General features: G+C 44.5%; 3 protein-coding genes and 1 long non-coding RNA gene across 4 annotated transcripts; 2 read left to right on the forward strand and 2 right to left on the reverse strand.

Moving 5' to 3' along the window:
* Nucleotides 1–1,935: 1,935 nt before the first annotated feature.
* On the forward strand, nt 1,936–3,287 carry LOC147944662 (uncharacterized). Its single transcript, XR_015598138.1, has 2 exons — nt 1,936–1,982; nt 2,999–3,287. It is a non-coding gene; the product is annotated as an uncharacterized LOC147944662 (long non-coding RNA).
* A 1,041-nt stretch (nt 3,288–4,328) lies between these two features.
* On the reverse strand, nt 4,329–5,119 carry LOC104787561 (putative calcium-binding protein CML23). The gene has a single exon (XM_010513162.2). It carries the CDS (start codon nt 5,047–5,049, stop codon nt 4,573–4,575), a length of 477 nt encoding a protein of 158 aa, XP_010511464.2. The 5' UTR covers nt 5,050–5,119; the 3' UTR covers nt 4,329–4,572.
* A 1,137-nt stretch (nt 5,120–6,256) lies between these two features.
* LOC109132911 (uncharacterized) lies at nt 6,257–7,923 on the forward strand. The gene is made up of 4 exons (XM_019245374.2): nt 6,257–6,698; nt 6,803–6,920; nt 7,211–7,703; nt 7,795–7,923. Exons 1-4 carry the CDS (start codon nt 6,257–6,259, stop codon nt 7,921–7,923), a joined length of 1,182 nt encoding a protein of 393 aa, XP_019100919.2.
* Nucleotides 7,924–12,610: 4,687 nt separating this feature from the next.
* LOC147944663 (uncharacterized) lies at nt 12,611–14,359 on the reverse strand. Its single transcript, XM_087512674.1, has one exon. It carries the CDS (start codon nt 14,357–14,359, stop codon nt 12,611–12,613), a length of 1,749 nt encoding a protein of 582 aa, XP_087368800.1.
* Nucleotides 14,360–16,365: the final 2,006 nt, after the last annotated feature.

The following is a 16,365-nucleotide window of genomic DNA, read 5'->3' on the forward strand; positions in this document are numbered from 1 at the left end:
CAAAACAGATGGATTCGAAACTCCACATTCTCAAAATCTGTAAATAATCGAACCCTAAAAAAACAGATAACGAAATAAATCTAGATAAATCGAACCCTAACAAAACAGATAACTAAACTAGATAAATAATCACACATAAGCTGTTTGAAATCACAAATAATCGAAACAAATAACGAAATTAGGAGGAAGAAGAAAGACATGCCTCAAAAACGGATTCGAGCTCTCAATTGCGATGGATATGGAGATTTAGGGCTTCTCAAAAACGGCGAAATTGGGGCTTTTCACAAACGGCGATAAAATTGAAGATTTGATAGAGATTTAAAATAAGAAATTGAGCTTAGGTTGAAGAGAATTTAGAAGAAGAGATCGACTGTAGCTTAGGTTGTAACGAGAGAGAGAGAGAGAGTGTGTCGAGTTTTTGGGTTTTTTTTTTATTTGGCGATTAAGTGAATAATTTCACTAAGTATTGGCGGACAAAAGTCACTTTTGTTTCCCGCTACATAATTTTCCTATCATAGCGTTAATAAGATGCTATTAAAAAGTAACCGAAAAAAAATCTCATCTTTCATAGCAGTGACGGAAAATGGGCTATATCCGTCTGCTATCAATGTGCATATTTGTTGTAGTGAAATATGAAAACAGGAAAAGTAAAAAAGATATAATAAGTAGCACATAAATCACCTTTTGATTGGCGTTTAACGTTGTCGTAAAAGAAGTGGTTTGCTTATTAAAAGTATTTATAGTGGTTTAAGAAAATAGTATAGATTTTTTCTCTGAGTCATTTTCAAAAATCTTAGTTAGAAAAATTAGAAATATCTTAAAGAAATCATCATTTCCGATATGTTTTGTAGGATTTAGATAATTATTTTGGAATATGCTAACATGTATGAGTGTAAGTGCCGTAATTAACTACATACCTTTATTATCAAGAAATTTCAATTGCTTATCAATTTAGTAATCTATCTTACCATTTTAAAATTCCATACCCAATAATATATAAATTTAAAACTTGTAATTAAAAAGGAAAATATAAATTAGTTTTGTTCAGATATTTTAGGAAAACATTTATTTTCATATCCTATTTTTATTTATTTTAATTTTTTAAAAATATCTTAATTACAATGGCATGGGATGTAAATATATCCCAACTCCAAATTTTCTTTGCCAAAACTGCTGAAAAATGTTAATATAGATGTCAAGTACAATTTTCTATTAGGAAAATATCTCTTACGTTAATTTTTTTAGATTAAAAAATACTATGAACAGAAAATATCTTTAGAGATCGTAAGCATAATTAATCGACATAATATCGTTGACTTTGAGTTTCATTCGAATTTAATATTCGATAAATTAAACTCTAGTTTCTTTTTTTCATACTAAGGTACGTTTGTATATATATATATATAACCTATACACACCAAAAAAACCTAATAACATCAGATCATCGTATTAACCAAAAATCGCAAAATATAATTACATGCAAAATGTCAAGTTAGATTAGACAAATATATCCCTATGAGTTTAACAATATATATCTTATTATATAAAGTTGGGTTTTAAAAGTTAACCATTAACAAGATTTTGACATGTGTCAAGTTATCAATTTCAGATTTTGACATGTGTAAAAATTAATATTTAATAAGATGAATTTGATTATAACAAAAATAAAATATTTTGTTTTAAAAAATATTAATAATATAAAAAGATAATTATCAAAACTTACAGAATTTATAAAAAATACAATTTTTAAAAATAATTATAAAATTCGAAATTATAATATTATTTACTTATTTTAATTTTTAAGTTATTGATTCTACAAAAAGTATAGAAAAAGATTAAAGAAAATATACAATTAATTATTAATTCTAAATTTTGTAAATACTCACTTCTATATAAACATAAATCATCTCATATTTAAATAATGTGTTCAAAAACATTGCTTTCAACTTTGTTTAAATTGGGTAATTTTTAAAAATGGAAAGGTAAAATTTTCTTATGTTCTTAAACCAAATTTTCTCCTACTTTCTCCTTTTCCAGTTGGGAATAGGTAAGAATAATATGGTGACCTAAAAAAAGATTAATATATGCGTCTTCTTTTCCTAATATTGTATTTTAAAATTTATTTTAGTATTTTTAGATTGTTTTATTTAATTTATATTTTCATCTTTGAATTTTTTGGGATATATTACCATGCTTATAATTTTAATTGTTTCTTTAGTTATGCCAAATTAATTTTTTTCTAATTTCTCAACCTTGATTGGTTGGTCATAAACCCTTCTTTTTTTTTTCTTTTTTTGCAAACATAATTGTTACCATTATTTTCACTCAATCCCAAATGGAGATAACGAGTAGAAGCTCATCAAGCTAATGGATGGATAAAATAAGTTAATCAAATACAAGCTTACAACAAACATAGATAGATAGATTGGAAAAACATAAATCGTTGTTGATAGATCCATAGGATCTCAAAGACTCTGATACCCTGGTTTGCGGAAAGGTTTAAAAGAATTGATATGACCACATATGTCACCAAAATGCACTTATTTTTGGTCAAGGGTCCTGAGAGAACTTCATGATCGGTGACCTTCTTGGAAGTGATTGTCGGAACTGTGCGAGTGAGGACAAAACACAGGAAAAGATCATTTGTTGATTTGTAGGGTCGGTAAACAAGTTTTTAAAGCCTCCCAGACGTAACAAACTTGCCATCAAATATGGGTGGGTCCAAATGCCGAGAATAGATGTAGGGTCCACTTAGGAAGGTGGGCCATAGACTGAGAGTGGACATGGGCTCACTAAGCAAGGTGGCGGTTTAGGCGTTACAGAGACAGAGACTACATCATGGTGTTTCAAAGGCATTTCCAAGAATACATTGGAAAATTTAACAGTAGTTACTATCAAAACATATTGTAACGTTAGAAAATTTTTTTTACTTTCAATGGTTGTCAGAGCAAGCCATTTTGAGATAGCAAAAAGACGTGAATATTTTTTCTCCACACAGGAGGAGGGCAGAGCCGAGGTTGTCTCTATGGTGAAAAAGATTGGACACAAGGTTATCTCCCTAAGAGAGGGAGGTGGAGGAGGTTGGACGCAAGGTTATTTCCCAAGGGAGGAAGGCAGAGCCAAGGTTCTCTCCATGGTGGAGCAGGTTGGACGCAATGTTCTCTCCATAAGGGATGAGGGTGGAGCCGAGATTTTCTCCATGGCGGTCATACATTATTGTGATGATATATCATTGATTACTATATTATGTAATATATAAACACATTAATCCAACTATTTTACTTTCACTTCTGCATAGTTACTATCACGAATACATTGGGAAATTTAACAGTAGTTACTATCAAAACATATTGTGATGTTAGAAAAAGGTTTTTACTTTCTATGGTTGTCGGAGCAAGCCATTTTGAGATAGCAAAAAGACGTGAACATGTTCTCTACACATAGAAGGACGACACAGCCAGTTTCACTCTATGGTGGAGAAAGTTGGACACAAGGTTATCTCCCCAAGGGAGGAAGGCGGAGCCAAGGTTCTCTCCATGGTGGAGGAGGTTGCACGCAAGGTTCTCTCCATAAGGGATGAGGACGGAGCTGAGGTTTTCTCCATGGCGGTCATAAATTATTTTGATGATATATCATTGATTAGTATATTATATAATATACTTTTTATTCAAAATGTTTTTTGAGCCAACAATTTTAGTAATTAAAAAACTATGCAGAAATGAAAGTAAAATAGTTGGCTTAATGTATTCATATAGATATTCTAGATGGTGATAAAGAATATATTGTAACACAGAGTATATTTAGGTGTAAAAAATACAGTTTTAATAGTAACATACATAAAAGATTTGTAAATGAATATAAATCAGTGTATTATAACAAAAATAAAATTTATAAAATTTAATTTAATTTATAAAACTTAAAACCCGCACATCGGGCGGGTCCTCATCTAGTATATATATATATATATATATATATATCCCTATGGATTATATCTATAGATGGTGGATTTCTAAAAAACTAATCGACACCAAATGGTATGGATCTCGAACAGAATCGACACCAGATCTTTAGTTATTTACCTTAAGTAAATATCTTAATCTTATGCCATTCGAATATTAACTGAAAAATTAAACACTAATTTTTTTTTATTAGGGTATATTACGAATTTACGAATAACATGAAGATAATATAATCTGCTATTAATGCACCAGCGAGATATAAGGAGATGCGGTTAAGTTCACATGGTGCCATTACCATGAAGTATCTAAACCCATCCACACAAGATGCACATGAATCAACCCAACTTTATAAACCAACCACATTAATAATTATCAAATAAAAGCTTATATTATAGTACCCTCTCTTTTAATAAAAGAAAAAAACTACTGTTAATTAGCAACACTTTCCTAACATTAGGTCAGAGCCATTATTAAAAAAAAAAAGCAACATAGAGATTCTTCTAAATTTAATCGATAAAATAAAACTTCTGAGTAACCTACTTCCTAAGAAATATTAGATTAAAGAAATTATGAAATTCCATATTTACAAACATAAATAAAAAAAGATTTAACTTCAAGCTCCACCATTAGTCATCATCTTCTTAAACTCATCAAAATCAACACAACCATCACCATCAGAATCAACTTTACTAATCATCCTCTTACAATCTTGAATCGAACACTTCTCACCAAGATTCTTCATAACCGAGTGTAACTCATTAGCCGAGATCCGTCCGTGACGATCCAAATCATACAAATCAAAAGCTTCTTTCAAATCCCTGATCTCACTATTGTTGTCTTCACCGTCTTCTTGTTTTACTTGGAAGAGTGCAACGAACTCATCCAAATCTATGTATCCATTACCGTCAAGATCGAACTCTTTCATCATAGATTTGGTTTCTTCTTGAGAAGCATTGGGGGAGAGAGCTCCGATCACGTCTTTAAGCTCATCAATAGAAATTTTCCCATCGTTATTCTTGTCGAAGCGTTGGAAAACTTTCTTGATGTCTTCCATTGAACCTAAGCAGTTTCTTGAACCGTTCTTTGACATATTGTTTAAAAGTGAAGGTAGAGAGATTTTGAGAAAGTAGAGAAATTGTGAGAAGTTTAGGTATTGGTTTGTTATAAATAGGGTTTGATGGTGAAGTGACGTTTTAACGCGGTTTAAAGACGCGTGAAAGATTGCGTGAGTAGGAAGTGTGACAAGTTTTTTTAATTATTCGATCTGATGTTTTAAATACTTTACTTGTGTTAGTTGTGTGTCTCTTGGGATTTACTTCTATAAAACAAAAACAGTATTAAATTTACGTATCATTAACGGTTACTGTTGGGGCTAGAAACAACAATTAGAAGAATAAGTTTGTAAAATGAGATCTGGGCAGACTTTCGGTACAAATCGACTTAGAACTATGAAAAACAACGAACTGGACTTTTGTATTCACTTTTTCTATTGATTCGCTCTGAGCTTGATTACATGTGTTGTGTCCTTCACATTCATCTGCTATTTAAACTAAAATTCCTCGAAACCCTTCCTGAACGTCTCGCTGCAATCTCGGCTCCCCAATCCCGATTTCTTCTCCAGGTTGACTTCATCCTCCTGCTCGGGTTTTCCTCCATGGGCCCTTACTGGGCCTCTTTTCCTGGCCTGCGCGTACGCCCTAATGGGCTTATTTGGTGGGCCTTATGATCGTCGAAACCCAACACCAACAATTTCCCCCCAGCCTTTTAACCTATTTTTGGAGGGTTGAAAGGCGAATATCCAGAGAATCTTTCATGTCGTTTCGGTTTCGCGATCTTCCTCGGGGAAGGCTCAATGAATCTCGGCTTCCGAGATCTTCGTGATGATTACCCCTCTCTCCTAAGATCCAACGGTGGAGCCGAAAGGTTTGAACGGTTTAGATTATAGGAGAGAGAGATTCGTGGGATTACAAAGAACGACGTCAATTATGACCTATAAGTCATAAATCACACGTCTCGTCATAACCGCGCACTCATCCACTACTTCAAGGTAATTTTCTTAACCTTCTCTCCTCTGCTCAGTTATTTCTAAGTTTTGATTTCTAGGTTTGCTAGCTCTACTATTTCGCGTTTATCGTTCAGTCCGATCTCGCTCGTTTAGGTTAGTTGATTTCACAATTTTAAAAACTCATACCATCATGGCTCCACTTGAACTCTAGGGAAACCATATCCCGCCGATTACATCGGCCAAGCACCTCGCCGATCTCCGTCAGAAGCACGGAGTTCCTCCAAACGTGGAGATGATACTCCGTTCCGACGATCCGTTTTCTCCGGAGACCGTTCCGCCGGGTTTCTGCTGCGCGTACACTGTGTATTTCGAAAAGTGTGGGCTCGTGTTCCCTATCCCGAGGATTATCTTTTGGATCCTCCAACGCCTTCGAATGGCGTTTCCCCAGATGTGTCCGAACTTTGTTCGGCACGTCATGGGGGTATACGTTCGAGGTCGCGAACTTGGATTTGAACTCGGGGTCGACGACATCCTCCGGTTGTACCTTATCAAACATAACTCCGGGTTTTCCGGGACATTCTACACCTGTCGCCGCCGCAGCCCGGAAATAATTCAGGCGCTTCCGGGGAAGGACAACCGGTGGCGGGAAAAATATTTTTACTTCCGGGTTACTCCGGCAGCGGTGGGGGACTACGACTTTGCTCGTCTCCCCACCCAATGGGCCGCATGCGTTGGTCAGAATGACCCCTTAGTTTCTAGTTATCATTCGTTGCCGCCAAGATTACGGCGTTTATTTGTCGTACTAACTGTTTTGCCCCTTTTTTTTGTTGCATGGCAGATTCAGAAGAACCTCCGAAAATACCGGCGACCCGAGAACTAATTGAGAGGCTACGAGCAGGCGAGGTCCGGTGGAACTCATTCACGCGAGCTCGTATCATAGCAGCCCTCAACGCCCCGTTAGTCCGAAACACTACAGCTCCGGTCCCGCTGCTTCCTGCTAACCAAGCGAGGAGCGAAAGAGCAGACAACTCCCCCGCTCGCAGAGGTAATGGCTTTTTTTTTTTTTTTTTTTTACTTAGTCCTTTATGCGCAAAAGTCATGCACGTAGGGGATCGCTCACCCCCTGTTCATTTTTGTGCTGCTCGTAACCAGAATTAAGTTCTTCTTCGACCTCAACCCCACTACGCACCATGGTTAGGAAGCCGTCACTCCGTGAACTCAGCGAGCAATCGCAGCAACCCTGAAGGGTCCGAGCCGGCGATGTTGATGCCGCGCTGGCCAATGCTCTTCGAGCCACTCAGCCCGCACCGTCTCGGGTAGTTAGCGAGGAGGTGAACCAAGCCCCCGTGATCCCAACCGGTCCTTCTGGTCCGGCTAAGGAGGTCATGCTCGTCAGTTCGCAGTCGACTCATGGCGAGCCGTCTCCGATGCCAAAAAGGGCTCGCACGGACAATCCCCGAGTCCCTGAGACGAGGAGCCGCGAAAGCCGTGGAGGCTACCCCGCGGGTGGTAACCCGGAGGCTCCAGCTGGAGAGCCGGCTCTCTCTGGAAACGGGTCATCGTCGAGCCGCCCTTTTCATTGGAGGTTTGCTCACTCCCGGGACTCCCCGGCGGTAGAGGACCACCTGGGAATGGTGACCCTTTTCCGTCACCTAAAGACGGCTAACTGCCAGGTCCCGCTCGTGAAGGATCTCGTCGAGAGAGAAGCATACATCGAGGCGATGGCGGCCCATGCGAAGGTACCGTTCCTTCTTTGCTCTTACCTTTACTCGTTTCTTTCCCTGCTGGGCGTAGTATGTTTATTTCTGTTTTCTTTTGATCCGTTTACAGTCCGTTGCTGTTGACAACAAGCTGATCGCGCTTTATGAGCGGAGGCTTAAGGATACCCCGCAGGCTGCTGAGCTTGAGAACACAACGCGGGTGGTTCATGAGCTGACGACGGCTCTCAAGGCTGCTTAAGAGAGAGAGGGAGCTGCAGATGGCAAGGTTGCGAGCCTAGAGGACGAGCTAACGTCCTTGAGGAGTATTCAGGATAAGCTCCTTTCCGTTGAAGCTGACCTTACTTCCGCCCAGGATGCTCATACGATGGCGGCAACGGACCGGGATTTCTTGAAAACGGAGAACCGATGGCTGAAGGAGAAAGCCGAGGGTATCGACCAGAAACATGCGGAGGCGACTCGTCGAGCTGTTCGTGAGGCCAAGGAGCGGATGTCCCAAGACTACCGGGCGGTGCTGGATTCAGTGAAGAGCAAGTGGGAGAGGAAGAAAGAGCAGACCGCGGTCGAGAGCGATCTCGCAGAGATCGAGTCCAACCTTCTTTTGATCAAGCAGATCGACGAGGGGAGGACATCAATTGCGGAGGAGGTGCAAGTTCTTGAGACGCAGCGGGCGGTCCTTGCGGTTAGGTCCAACTCCTTGGCGGTTTCGGACTTTTCGGTGAGCAAATTGGACCTTCCTCAGATCTCGGAAGACTCGGTCGCGCCCATGGAGGTTGATGCCGGAACCGGGGTCCCGCGCGGTCTGGACGAGCATGGGAGCAACGCGAGTGCCGCGAAGGATCCGGAGGCTGGGACCGGGGAAGAAGACGTTTGAGTTATGGTGTCTTTATTTTATTTATCGTTTTGAACTTGCGTTATTTGCCCGAAAGGGCTTTTAAATCTTTTGTTATGACTTGCCCGGGGGGTTTTAACCCAAGACTTTATTTCTTTTCGTTTTTTGGAATCAACTGCCTGGGGAGGCATTTAAACCCTTGTTCTTTTCATATTGTCTTTGTTAACTGTTTCGGGTCGAAACGCGTGAGTTCTAATATGTACTCGGGGTATACGGAACTCTCCTAGGCCGGCTTACGGACAGCGGGAAATGTTCCCCGAGCACTTAATTTGTGAACTCCGTAGAATTCACTAAAAATTTGCTATTTGGGGATGAAGTCCTTTGAGGTTTTCCAAATTGGGTAGTGAAATCTTATTTGCTTTCACGTGAGGTCGTGGGGTGCGGACTGTTAGCTAGAGCTGTGTTGACCTTGTTGTTTTTTTTTTTGTTTTTGATGAAGTGTTCGAAAAAGCTTGAAACGGTTGCAAGACAGTGCGAAATTCGCATGTGCTGTTTGGTGTCGTAGGTACGTTTATTTGTAGGCAATTTCGTCGCGCCGTTAGAAAGAGTTATTGTATGTTGATTTGGTATATTTGGTAACGGTGCACCAGGTCATGGTAAAATTCGCGTTTTATTTGGAAAGATTTTGCGGAGCGGATCGAGTTGGGAAGGTGGCTGCGCTCAGGATATTGAGCTGCCTACGTACCCCGTAAGGGGATCAAGCCAGGTCGTAGTTCGATTATTATGGATACCTCTTAGAAGTATTTTTTGAGGCTCATGACGTTCCAAGGCCGGAGCTCGGCTTTACCGTTGCTCTCGTCTACGAGGTGATATACGCCATTGCGAACGACCTCGGTGATACGGAAAGGTCCTTCCCATTTGGTTCCCATTTTGCCGGCGTTCTTTTCTTTTCTGTGATTGAACATTCGACGGAGTACTCGGTCCCCGACGGCGAAACGCCGAGGTCGGATCTTCGAGTTATAGAAGCGAGCGATGGCATTCTGGTAATTTTGAACTCGCACGTAGGCTTGTTCTCTCTTCTCGTCGATGACGTCGAGGTGATCGCGCAGCGCTTCCGCCGGTATTACGGCCTCAATTCCGTAGGCTAAGGAGAACGCGGTCTCGCCCGTGCTGCCACGCGGCGTAGTTCGGGTGGCCCACAATTCTCCGGGGAGCTGAGCGTCCCAGCCTGACTTCGCGGCGCTCAGACGGCGCTTGAGGCTGTGCAGGATCAATTTGTTGGCTGCTTCGGCCTGCCCGTTTCCTTGGGGGTACCGGGGGGTAGACGGGGTTAGTCGTATACCCCATGTGTCGCAAAACGTTTGGACCACAGCAGACACCAAGTTCGTCCCGTTATCAGTTACGATCTCGTAGGGGATTCCGTGTCGACACACCACGTTTTTCCAGAGAAAATCCTTTACGTGTTCACCCGTGATGGACTGGTAGGATTCGGCCACGATCCATTTAGTAAAGTAATCGGTCACAACCAGTAGGTTAGTAACGCGTTGTTTTCCCGACTGTTCGAGGGGTCTGGCATCCATCGACCACCGCATGAAGGGGTAAGGAGCGGAGAGCGAGCTCATTAGCTCAGCGGGCTGATTGATCAGAGGTGCGTGTCGTTGGCAGGGATCACACTTTCTAGCGTGCTGGTCGCAGTCCGCGAGCATGGTTGGCCAAAAGTATCCTTGCCGTTTGATTCTGAGGGCCAGTGGACGTCCCTCATGATGCTAAGGGTTTCGTCCCCGTGCACGCACCTGAGGTATGGTCCGGAGATACACCGCTTGTATAACTCCTCGCCGATGATACAGAACCGCGCGCTCTGAGCTTTGAGCTTACGCGCTTGCCATCGATCCTTTGGTGCGGTCCCACTTGTGATATAATCACGAATTAGGACTCGCCAGTCCGTTTCGGGTTCCGCTTCTTGCTCGTCTTATGAGATAAGATCGTCCAAGAGCTCGTCGTCCCGATCAGGTACTTGTTCAGGTTCTCCCGAGTGGGGACCGGATCCGGCCTGGACCTGGTTAATGCTCTGAGCCTTAACTGGGATAGAGATACTTGGTTGATCTATTCCCTCGACGGGTATGATTCGTTTGACCGAAGGGTCGGAGGTGGAAGCCAGCACGGCGAGGGCGTCGGCGGCTGAATTCTTTCCCCGGGGAATTTTGGTGAGTTCGAACGTTGAGAACTGCTCGACCATTGATCGAACGACTTGGAGATAAGCGTCCATCCGCTCACAATTCGAGTCGTAGCTTCCATGGAACTGACCGGTTACGAGCTGCGAGTCGCTGAATGCAGCAAGCTCTTTGACTCCCACACCTAATGCCAGCCGGAGTCCGGCTATTAGGGCCTCGTACTCAGCCTCGTTGTTCGAGGCTACGAACCCGAGTCGGAAGGACTGTTCCATTATTTCGTTGGTCGGGGATATGAGTCGGATTCCGATTCCGCACCCCTGTCTGGACGATGCTCCGTCCGCATATAGCGACCATCTCTCGAAGGCGTTCCCGGTATTTTCGTTGGTCGTGGCGAGTTCGATGACGAAATCGACGAGGACTTGCGCCTTGGCGCAGGTGCGTGGCCGGTATTCGATATCGTATTCGCTGAGTTCTATGGCCCATTTGGCTAACCTGCCGGACTGGCTAGGACTGTGAAGGATGGTCCGAATGGGTTGGGACGTCATCACTACGATCGTGTGCGACTGGAAATAAGGGCGCAGTTTGCGAGCCGACATCACGACTGCTAGTGCCAGCTTTTCCATAGCGTGGTATCGCATTTCAGCGTTAACAAGGGTCTTGCTGACGTAATAGACGGGTTTCTGTTCCCCCTCGTGCTCTCGTACCAATACCCCGCTTACCGCGGAGTCGGATACGGCGATATAGAGGAAGAGGTGTTCCCCATCCGCAGGCTTCGACAGGACAGGGGGTTCAGTGAGGTACTTTTTTAATTCTTGGAATGCCTCTTCACACTTGTCGTCCCACTCGAATTTCCGATTGCCCTTAAGCAACTGGTAGAATGGGAGGCAACGGTCTGTAGATCGCGCAATGAATCTGTTCAGGGCGGCTATCCGCCCTGTTAACCTCTGGACCTCCCGAGTTGTCCTTGGCGAAGGCATTTCGAGGAAGGTCGCAATTTGTTTTGGATTCGCTTCGATCCCACGTTCTGTGACCAGATACCCAAGGAATTCTCCCGACGCGACACCGAACGTGCACTTGGTCGGGTTGAGCTTCATTCCATACAGGTTTAGTATTTTGAAGCATTCTTCGAGCTGAGGAATATGATCCTGCTCGCGCGTTAACTTGACGACCATATCGTCGATGTAAACTTCCATGGTTTTTCCAAGATGCTCGGCGAACATCTTGTTGACTAACCTCAGGTAGGTTGCTCCTGCGTTTTTAAGTCCGAAAGGCATTACTTTGTAGCAATAGGTGCCTCGGTCCGTGATGAACGCGGTCTTTTCCTGGTCGGCGGGGTCCATCAAAATTTGATTATACCCCGAGAAGGCGTCCATAAAGGAGAGAGTCTCGTGTCCGGCGGTTGCCTCGACCAGTCGATCGATATGAAGAAGCGGATAATTGTCCTTCAGACAGGCTTTGTTGAGATCTTTGAAGTCAATGCAGATCCGCCATTTCCCGTTTTTCTTTTTGACCACTACGGGGTTGGCTAGCCACTCGGCGTACTGGACCTCGCGGATAGACCCTATTTTCAATAGTCAATCCACCTCGTCGTTCACTGCTTTCGCCCTTTCAGGGCCGAGCTTACGACGCTTCTGTTTTATGGGTTTGTAGGTGGGGTCGACGTTGAGTTGGTGAGAAGTCACGCTAATGTCGATTCCTTTCATGTCCGATGAGGACCAGGCGAAGGTGTTGTGATTCCGACCCAGAAACTGGATCAGGTCGTTCCTTGTACTAGGTTTGAGATCGGCCCCGATTCCAACGCATCGTTCCGGGTGCCCTTCCATGATTGGGACCTGATCGACCTTGGTCATTACGGGTCCGCGCGAGGCGGGATCTGTGCGCTTAACGAGCTGTCTTGATTCCAGCTCGTCAGCGATCATTAATTGCTATTGGTCGGATTTTTTGATCAGATCGTAGCCGCTTCTGTAACACTGTCTTGAGGTTCGTTGGCTACCGTAGATGGTGGCAATTCCGCCCCGTGACGGGAACTTCTCACATTGGTGGTACGTTGACGGGACCGCCTTCATCCCATACAACCAAGGTCTGCCGAGGATAGTGTTGAAGGGGGCGGGACGATCGACGAACACGAAGTCGACGAGACGTCGTACCCCACAGGCTTCCACTATGAGGGAAATGGTGCCCTTAGCTAAGGTCGTGTCGCCGGCGAACCCGGTGAGCGAGGTTTTGGCCCCTTTTAGCTCGGAATCAGGATAACCCATCCGCCTAAAAGCATCGTAGAACAAGAGATCGACGGAGCTCCCGGTGTCGATCATTATTCTGGAGAGCTCGCATCCCCCGACGTCTAGCCTTACGATTAGAGCGTCGTCGTGGGGTTTATCCAGGTCCGCAGTTTCGCTTTCCCAAAACGTAATCTCGTAGTCCGGGTCCGAGCGGGGTTTCCGTTCACGATGGTAACTATCGACCCTACGTTGGTAGGCCTTGATCGAATTAACTGAGTTACGACATAAGGAGGATCCTCCCGTGATGAAGTCGACTCTATGAGTCGGATTTGACTCTTTGAAACATCGGGAGATGAACGGGCGGAAGCTCGCGAGCCTCCGGGGAGCCGGAAGCGGGGTAAATACCGAGCCGGGGGAGGTACGGCAAAGAGAGAGTCCTTTGAACACCAGGTCAATGCGTTTCTTTAGGGCTGGAGGGGGGGAAGATCCCTCGGCCTCGTCGGTCCTTTCGCGCTTAGCTGCGGCTTCTTTGGTAGTGGCGTTGGCTTCTCTCGCCCTTTCTCCCTCTTTTTCGAGGTCGATTTCGCCGAGCTCTCCCGCTTCGTGCTTCCGCGCGAGGAGACGTCCCACGGTTCTGCACTCTTTAGTCGAGTGTTGGCGTATTTTGTGATACTTGCAGAATTTCTCGGGATCGAAGTTCGGGTTTTTTGCTTTGGGTGCGGAGTCAACCGCAAAAGCATGCAAACCAGACTCAAACGGCTCCTTCCGGAGAGTCTTTTTGGGAGGATTGTACGGTGCTTTTGATGACTTATGGATCTCGGCCAGAGCGGCCCGCTCCTCTTCTGCTCGGGCGAAATTAATCGACCTATGGAGTGCGTCGTCGAGCGACGGGGGTTGTCGAACAGTGAGCTCTTCGCGGAATTTCGAGGTGTACCATAAGCCATGCCGAAGGGCTGCCAGGGCAACCTCGTCGTTTAGGTTGGTTATCCTGGCTTTGGTTGACTTGAAGCGATTGATGTAATCGCGGAGCGGTTCGTCTTTTTCTTGGACGAGAAGCCAAAGGTCTGATTCGGTCACCTTAGCTTGGAAAAAGACTGAATACTGCTTCAAAAATGCCGAGGCGAGCTGATCGAAGCTGTCAATGGAGTTGGATTCCAAAGAGGCGAACCATTCCAACGCCGGTCCCACCAGGTTCTCGGCGAAGTAACGGCAGTAGCCGGCTTCACACTCGTCGTTGGTGAGATAAGCTTTTGTTATGGCTAATCTGAAAGCTCGGAGGTCCGCTCCCGGGTCCGTTATGCCCGCGTATTCGGGAAGGCGGAGCTTGCCCACGTCACGAAGGTGAACCTTCGCGATTCGGTCTGTGAACGGGGTACGCCTTGTTTCGGCGATCACGCGATCGATGTCTGGGGCTGTGCTTGTTGCCAGGGGCACCTTAGAGCGGATTTGGGCCATCTCGGCGCTTGCCTTATTCATGTACTCGGTTAGGAACTGCGTGCTGAATGCGCCGCTACTCGGAGGTCCGGAAGACCGAGATCCTCGGTCGTTATTCCACGTGACGCCCCATTTCTGAGTTCTCCTGTCGGGACTGGATCCAGTCTCACCGAGGAGCCCTCCAGAGCCCCCGAGGTGCGGAGGACCTGCCCTGCTGACCCGACGTCCCCGGATGGGGGATGCTCGTCACGTCGCGAGCTTGCGTTACCATTTAAAACTGACGAGCTCGGAGCTCCGTTGCTCTCTGACGGCGCGAAAACGGGTAACGTTCTGATCCCGGGCGGGGTAACGTGGACCGCCTCAAAGTCGAGACGAGTCCGGGGAAGCGCTCTTTCCGTGGGATTGGTTAAAGCTGTTCCCGAAGAGTACGCGGAATCCCGATAGGGTCCGAGATTTGCGCGAGAAGCGAGCTCTTGTTCATGCCGCTCGATTCTGTTCATGAGGGCCCGATTTGTCGCATCTTGACTTTGGGTCTTATCGATCAGAACGGCGAGCATTCCGCGAATCTCGGACAGATCGTTGCTGACGGGGGTCCCGGAGGAGACCACCGGCGCATGGTGCTGTCCGGGTCGGTTCGTTCCGTTATTCTCTGAACGAGTCCATACTCGGGACTGATTTCTGTTTCCTGTCAAGATCGCGGGGGCCGTGGGAACAACCCCGACGGTAACCCCTGGGTCTGTACTACCGAGATTCTGAGTTTGGGCGGGTCTGTGATGAGTGAGACCCGAACCTCCCAAAATACTTTGGTTTGGTGCTTGACTGTCGTCAAGTGATGAGCCTGTCCCGGGTCTGACTAGATCTGTAACCTCGTTATCGGACTGGGCTGACGCGGGTGCACCCTGGGAAGGTGCACTAATGGAGGTGGATCCGTGGACTGCCGCTGGTGGAGCAGTCTCTGAGATGATTGTGTTAGCGGTGGATGGATCCATTTCGCTGGAGTTCAAAGCAGTCGATTTTTGAGAATAGAAAGACCTAAGTCCCCACAGGCGGCGCCAAGTTGTTGGGGCTAGAAACAAAAATTAGAAGAATACGTTTGTAAAATGAGAGCTGGGCAGACTTTCGGTACAAATCGACTTAGAACTATGAAAAACAATGAACTGGACTTTTGTATTCACTTTTTCTATTGATTCGCTCTGAGCTTGATTACATGTGTTGTGTCCTTCACATTCATCTGCTATTTAAACTAAAATTCCTCGAAACCCTTCCTGAACGTCTCGCTGCAATCTCGGCTCCCCAATCTCGATTTCTTCTCCAGGTTGACTTTATCCTCCTGCTCGGGTTTTCCTCCATGGGTCCTTACTGGGCCTCTTTTCCTGGCCTGCGCGTACGCCCTAATGGGCTTATTTGGTGGGCCTTATGATCGTCGAAATCCAACACCAATAGTTACGATTGTGGAAACTAATTTAATTTCATAGGATATGATATCTTTTATATATATTTGATGGGATATATATCATATGATATGAATATCTTTAAAAACTAATTTAAGTCCATAGGATCGGTGTAAAAATCCCCAAGATTGTTAGGGTCCTTTTACAATTTTTGAAAAATAGGCCTTATTTACATGTAAAATTTTTTGAAAAAAAAATGTTTTAGGCTTTAAAATACACTATTTTTATGTTAATTTAAATTGGTCCCAGTGCAAATGCACACCTTGCACCTCCCTATCGTCGGCACATATTTTTTTTTTTTCATTCAACAGCAGTTAAGTGAATTAAAAAATTGTACAAAATATACTATTTTTTGTATTCTGTTATCAATTATGCATATCAATATGAGAAAATATTGTTAGAGAATATAAAATTTTCGTTTTAATACATAAGTTTAAAGCCAAGAAAAAAACGAATCTAAGTAATCAAAATTTAAAAAGGAAAAGATATGGATACAAAATCGTGAGGTTATTAATTACATAAAAAGGAAAAAAAATAAGGCCAAGATTTGGGGGGAAATTAGGAAAAGAACCAGAT

Source organism: Camelina sativa, chromosome 5, assembly GCF_030686135.1.
Source record: "Camelina sativa cultivar CO46 ecotype springtype chromosome 5, ASM3068613v1".
NCBI lineage: Eukaryota > Viridiplantae > Streptophyta > Magnoliopsida > Brassicales > Brassicaceae > Camelina > Camelina sativa.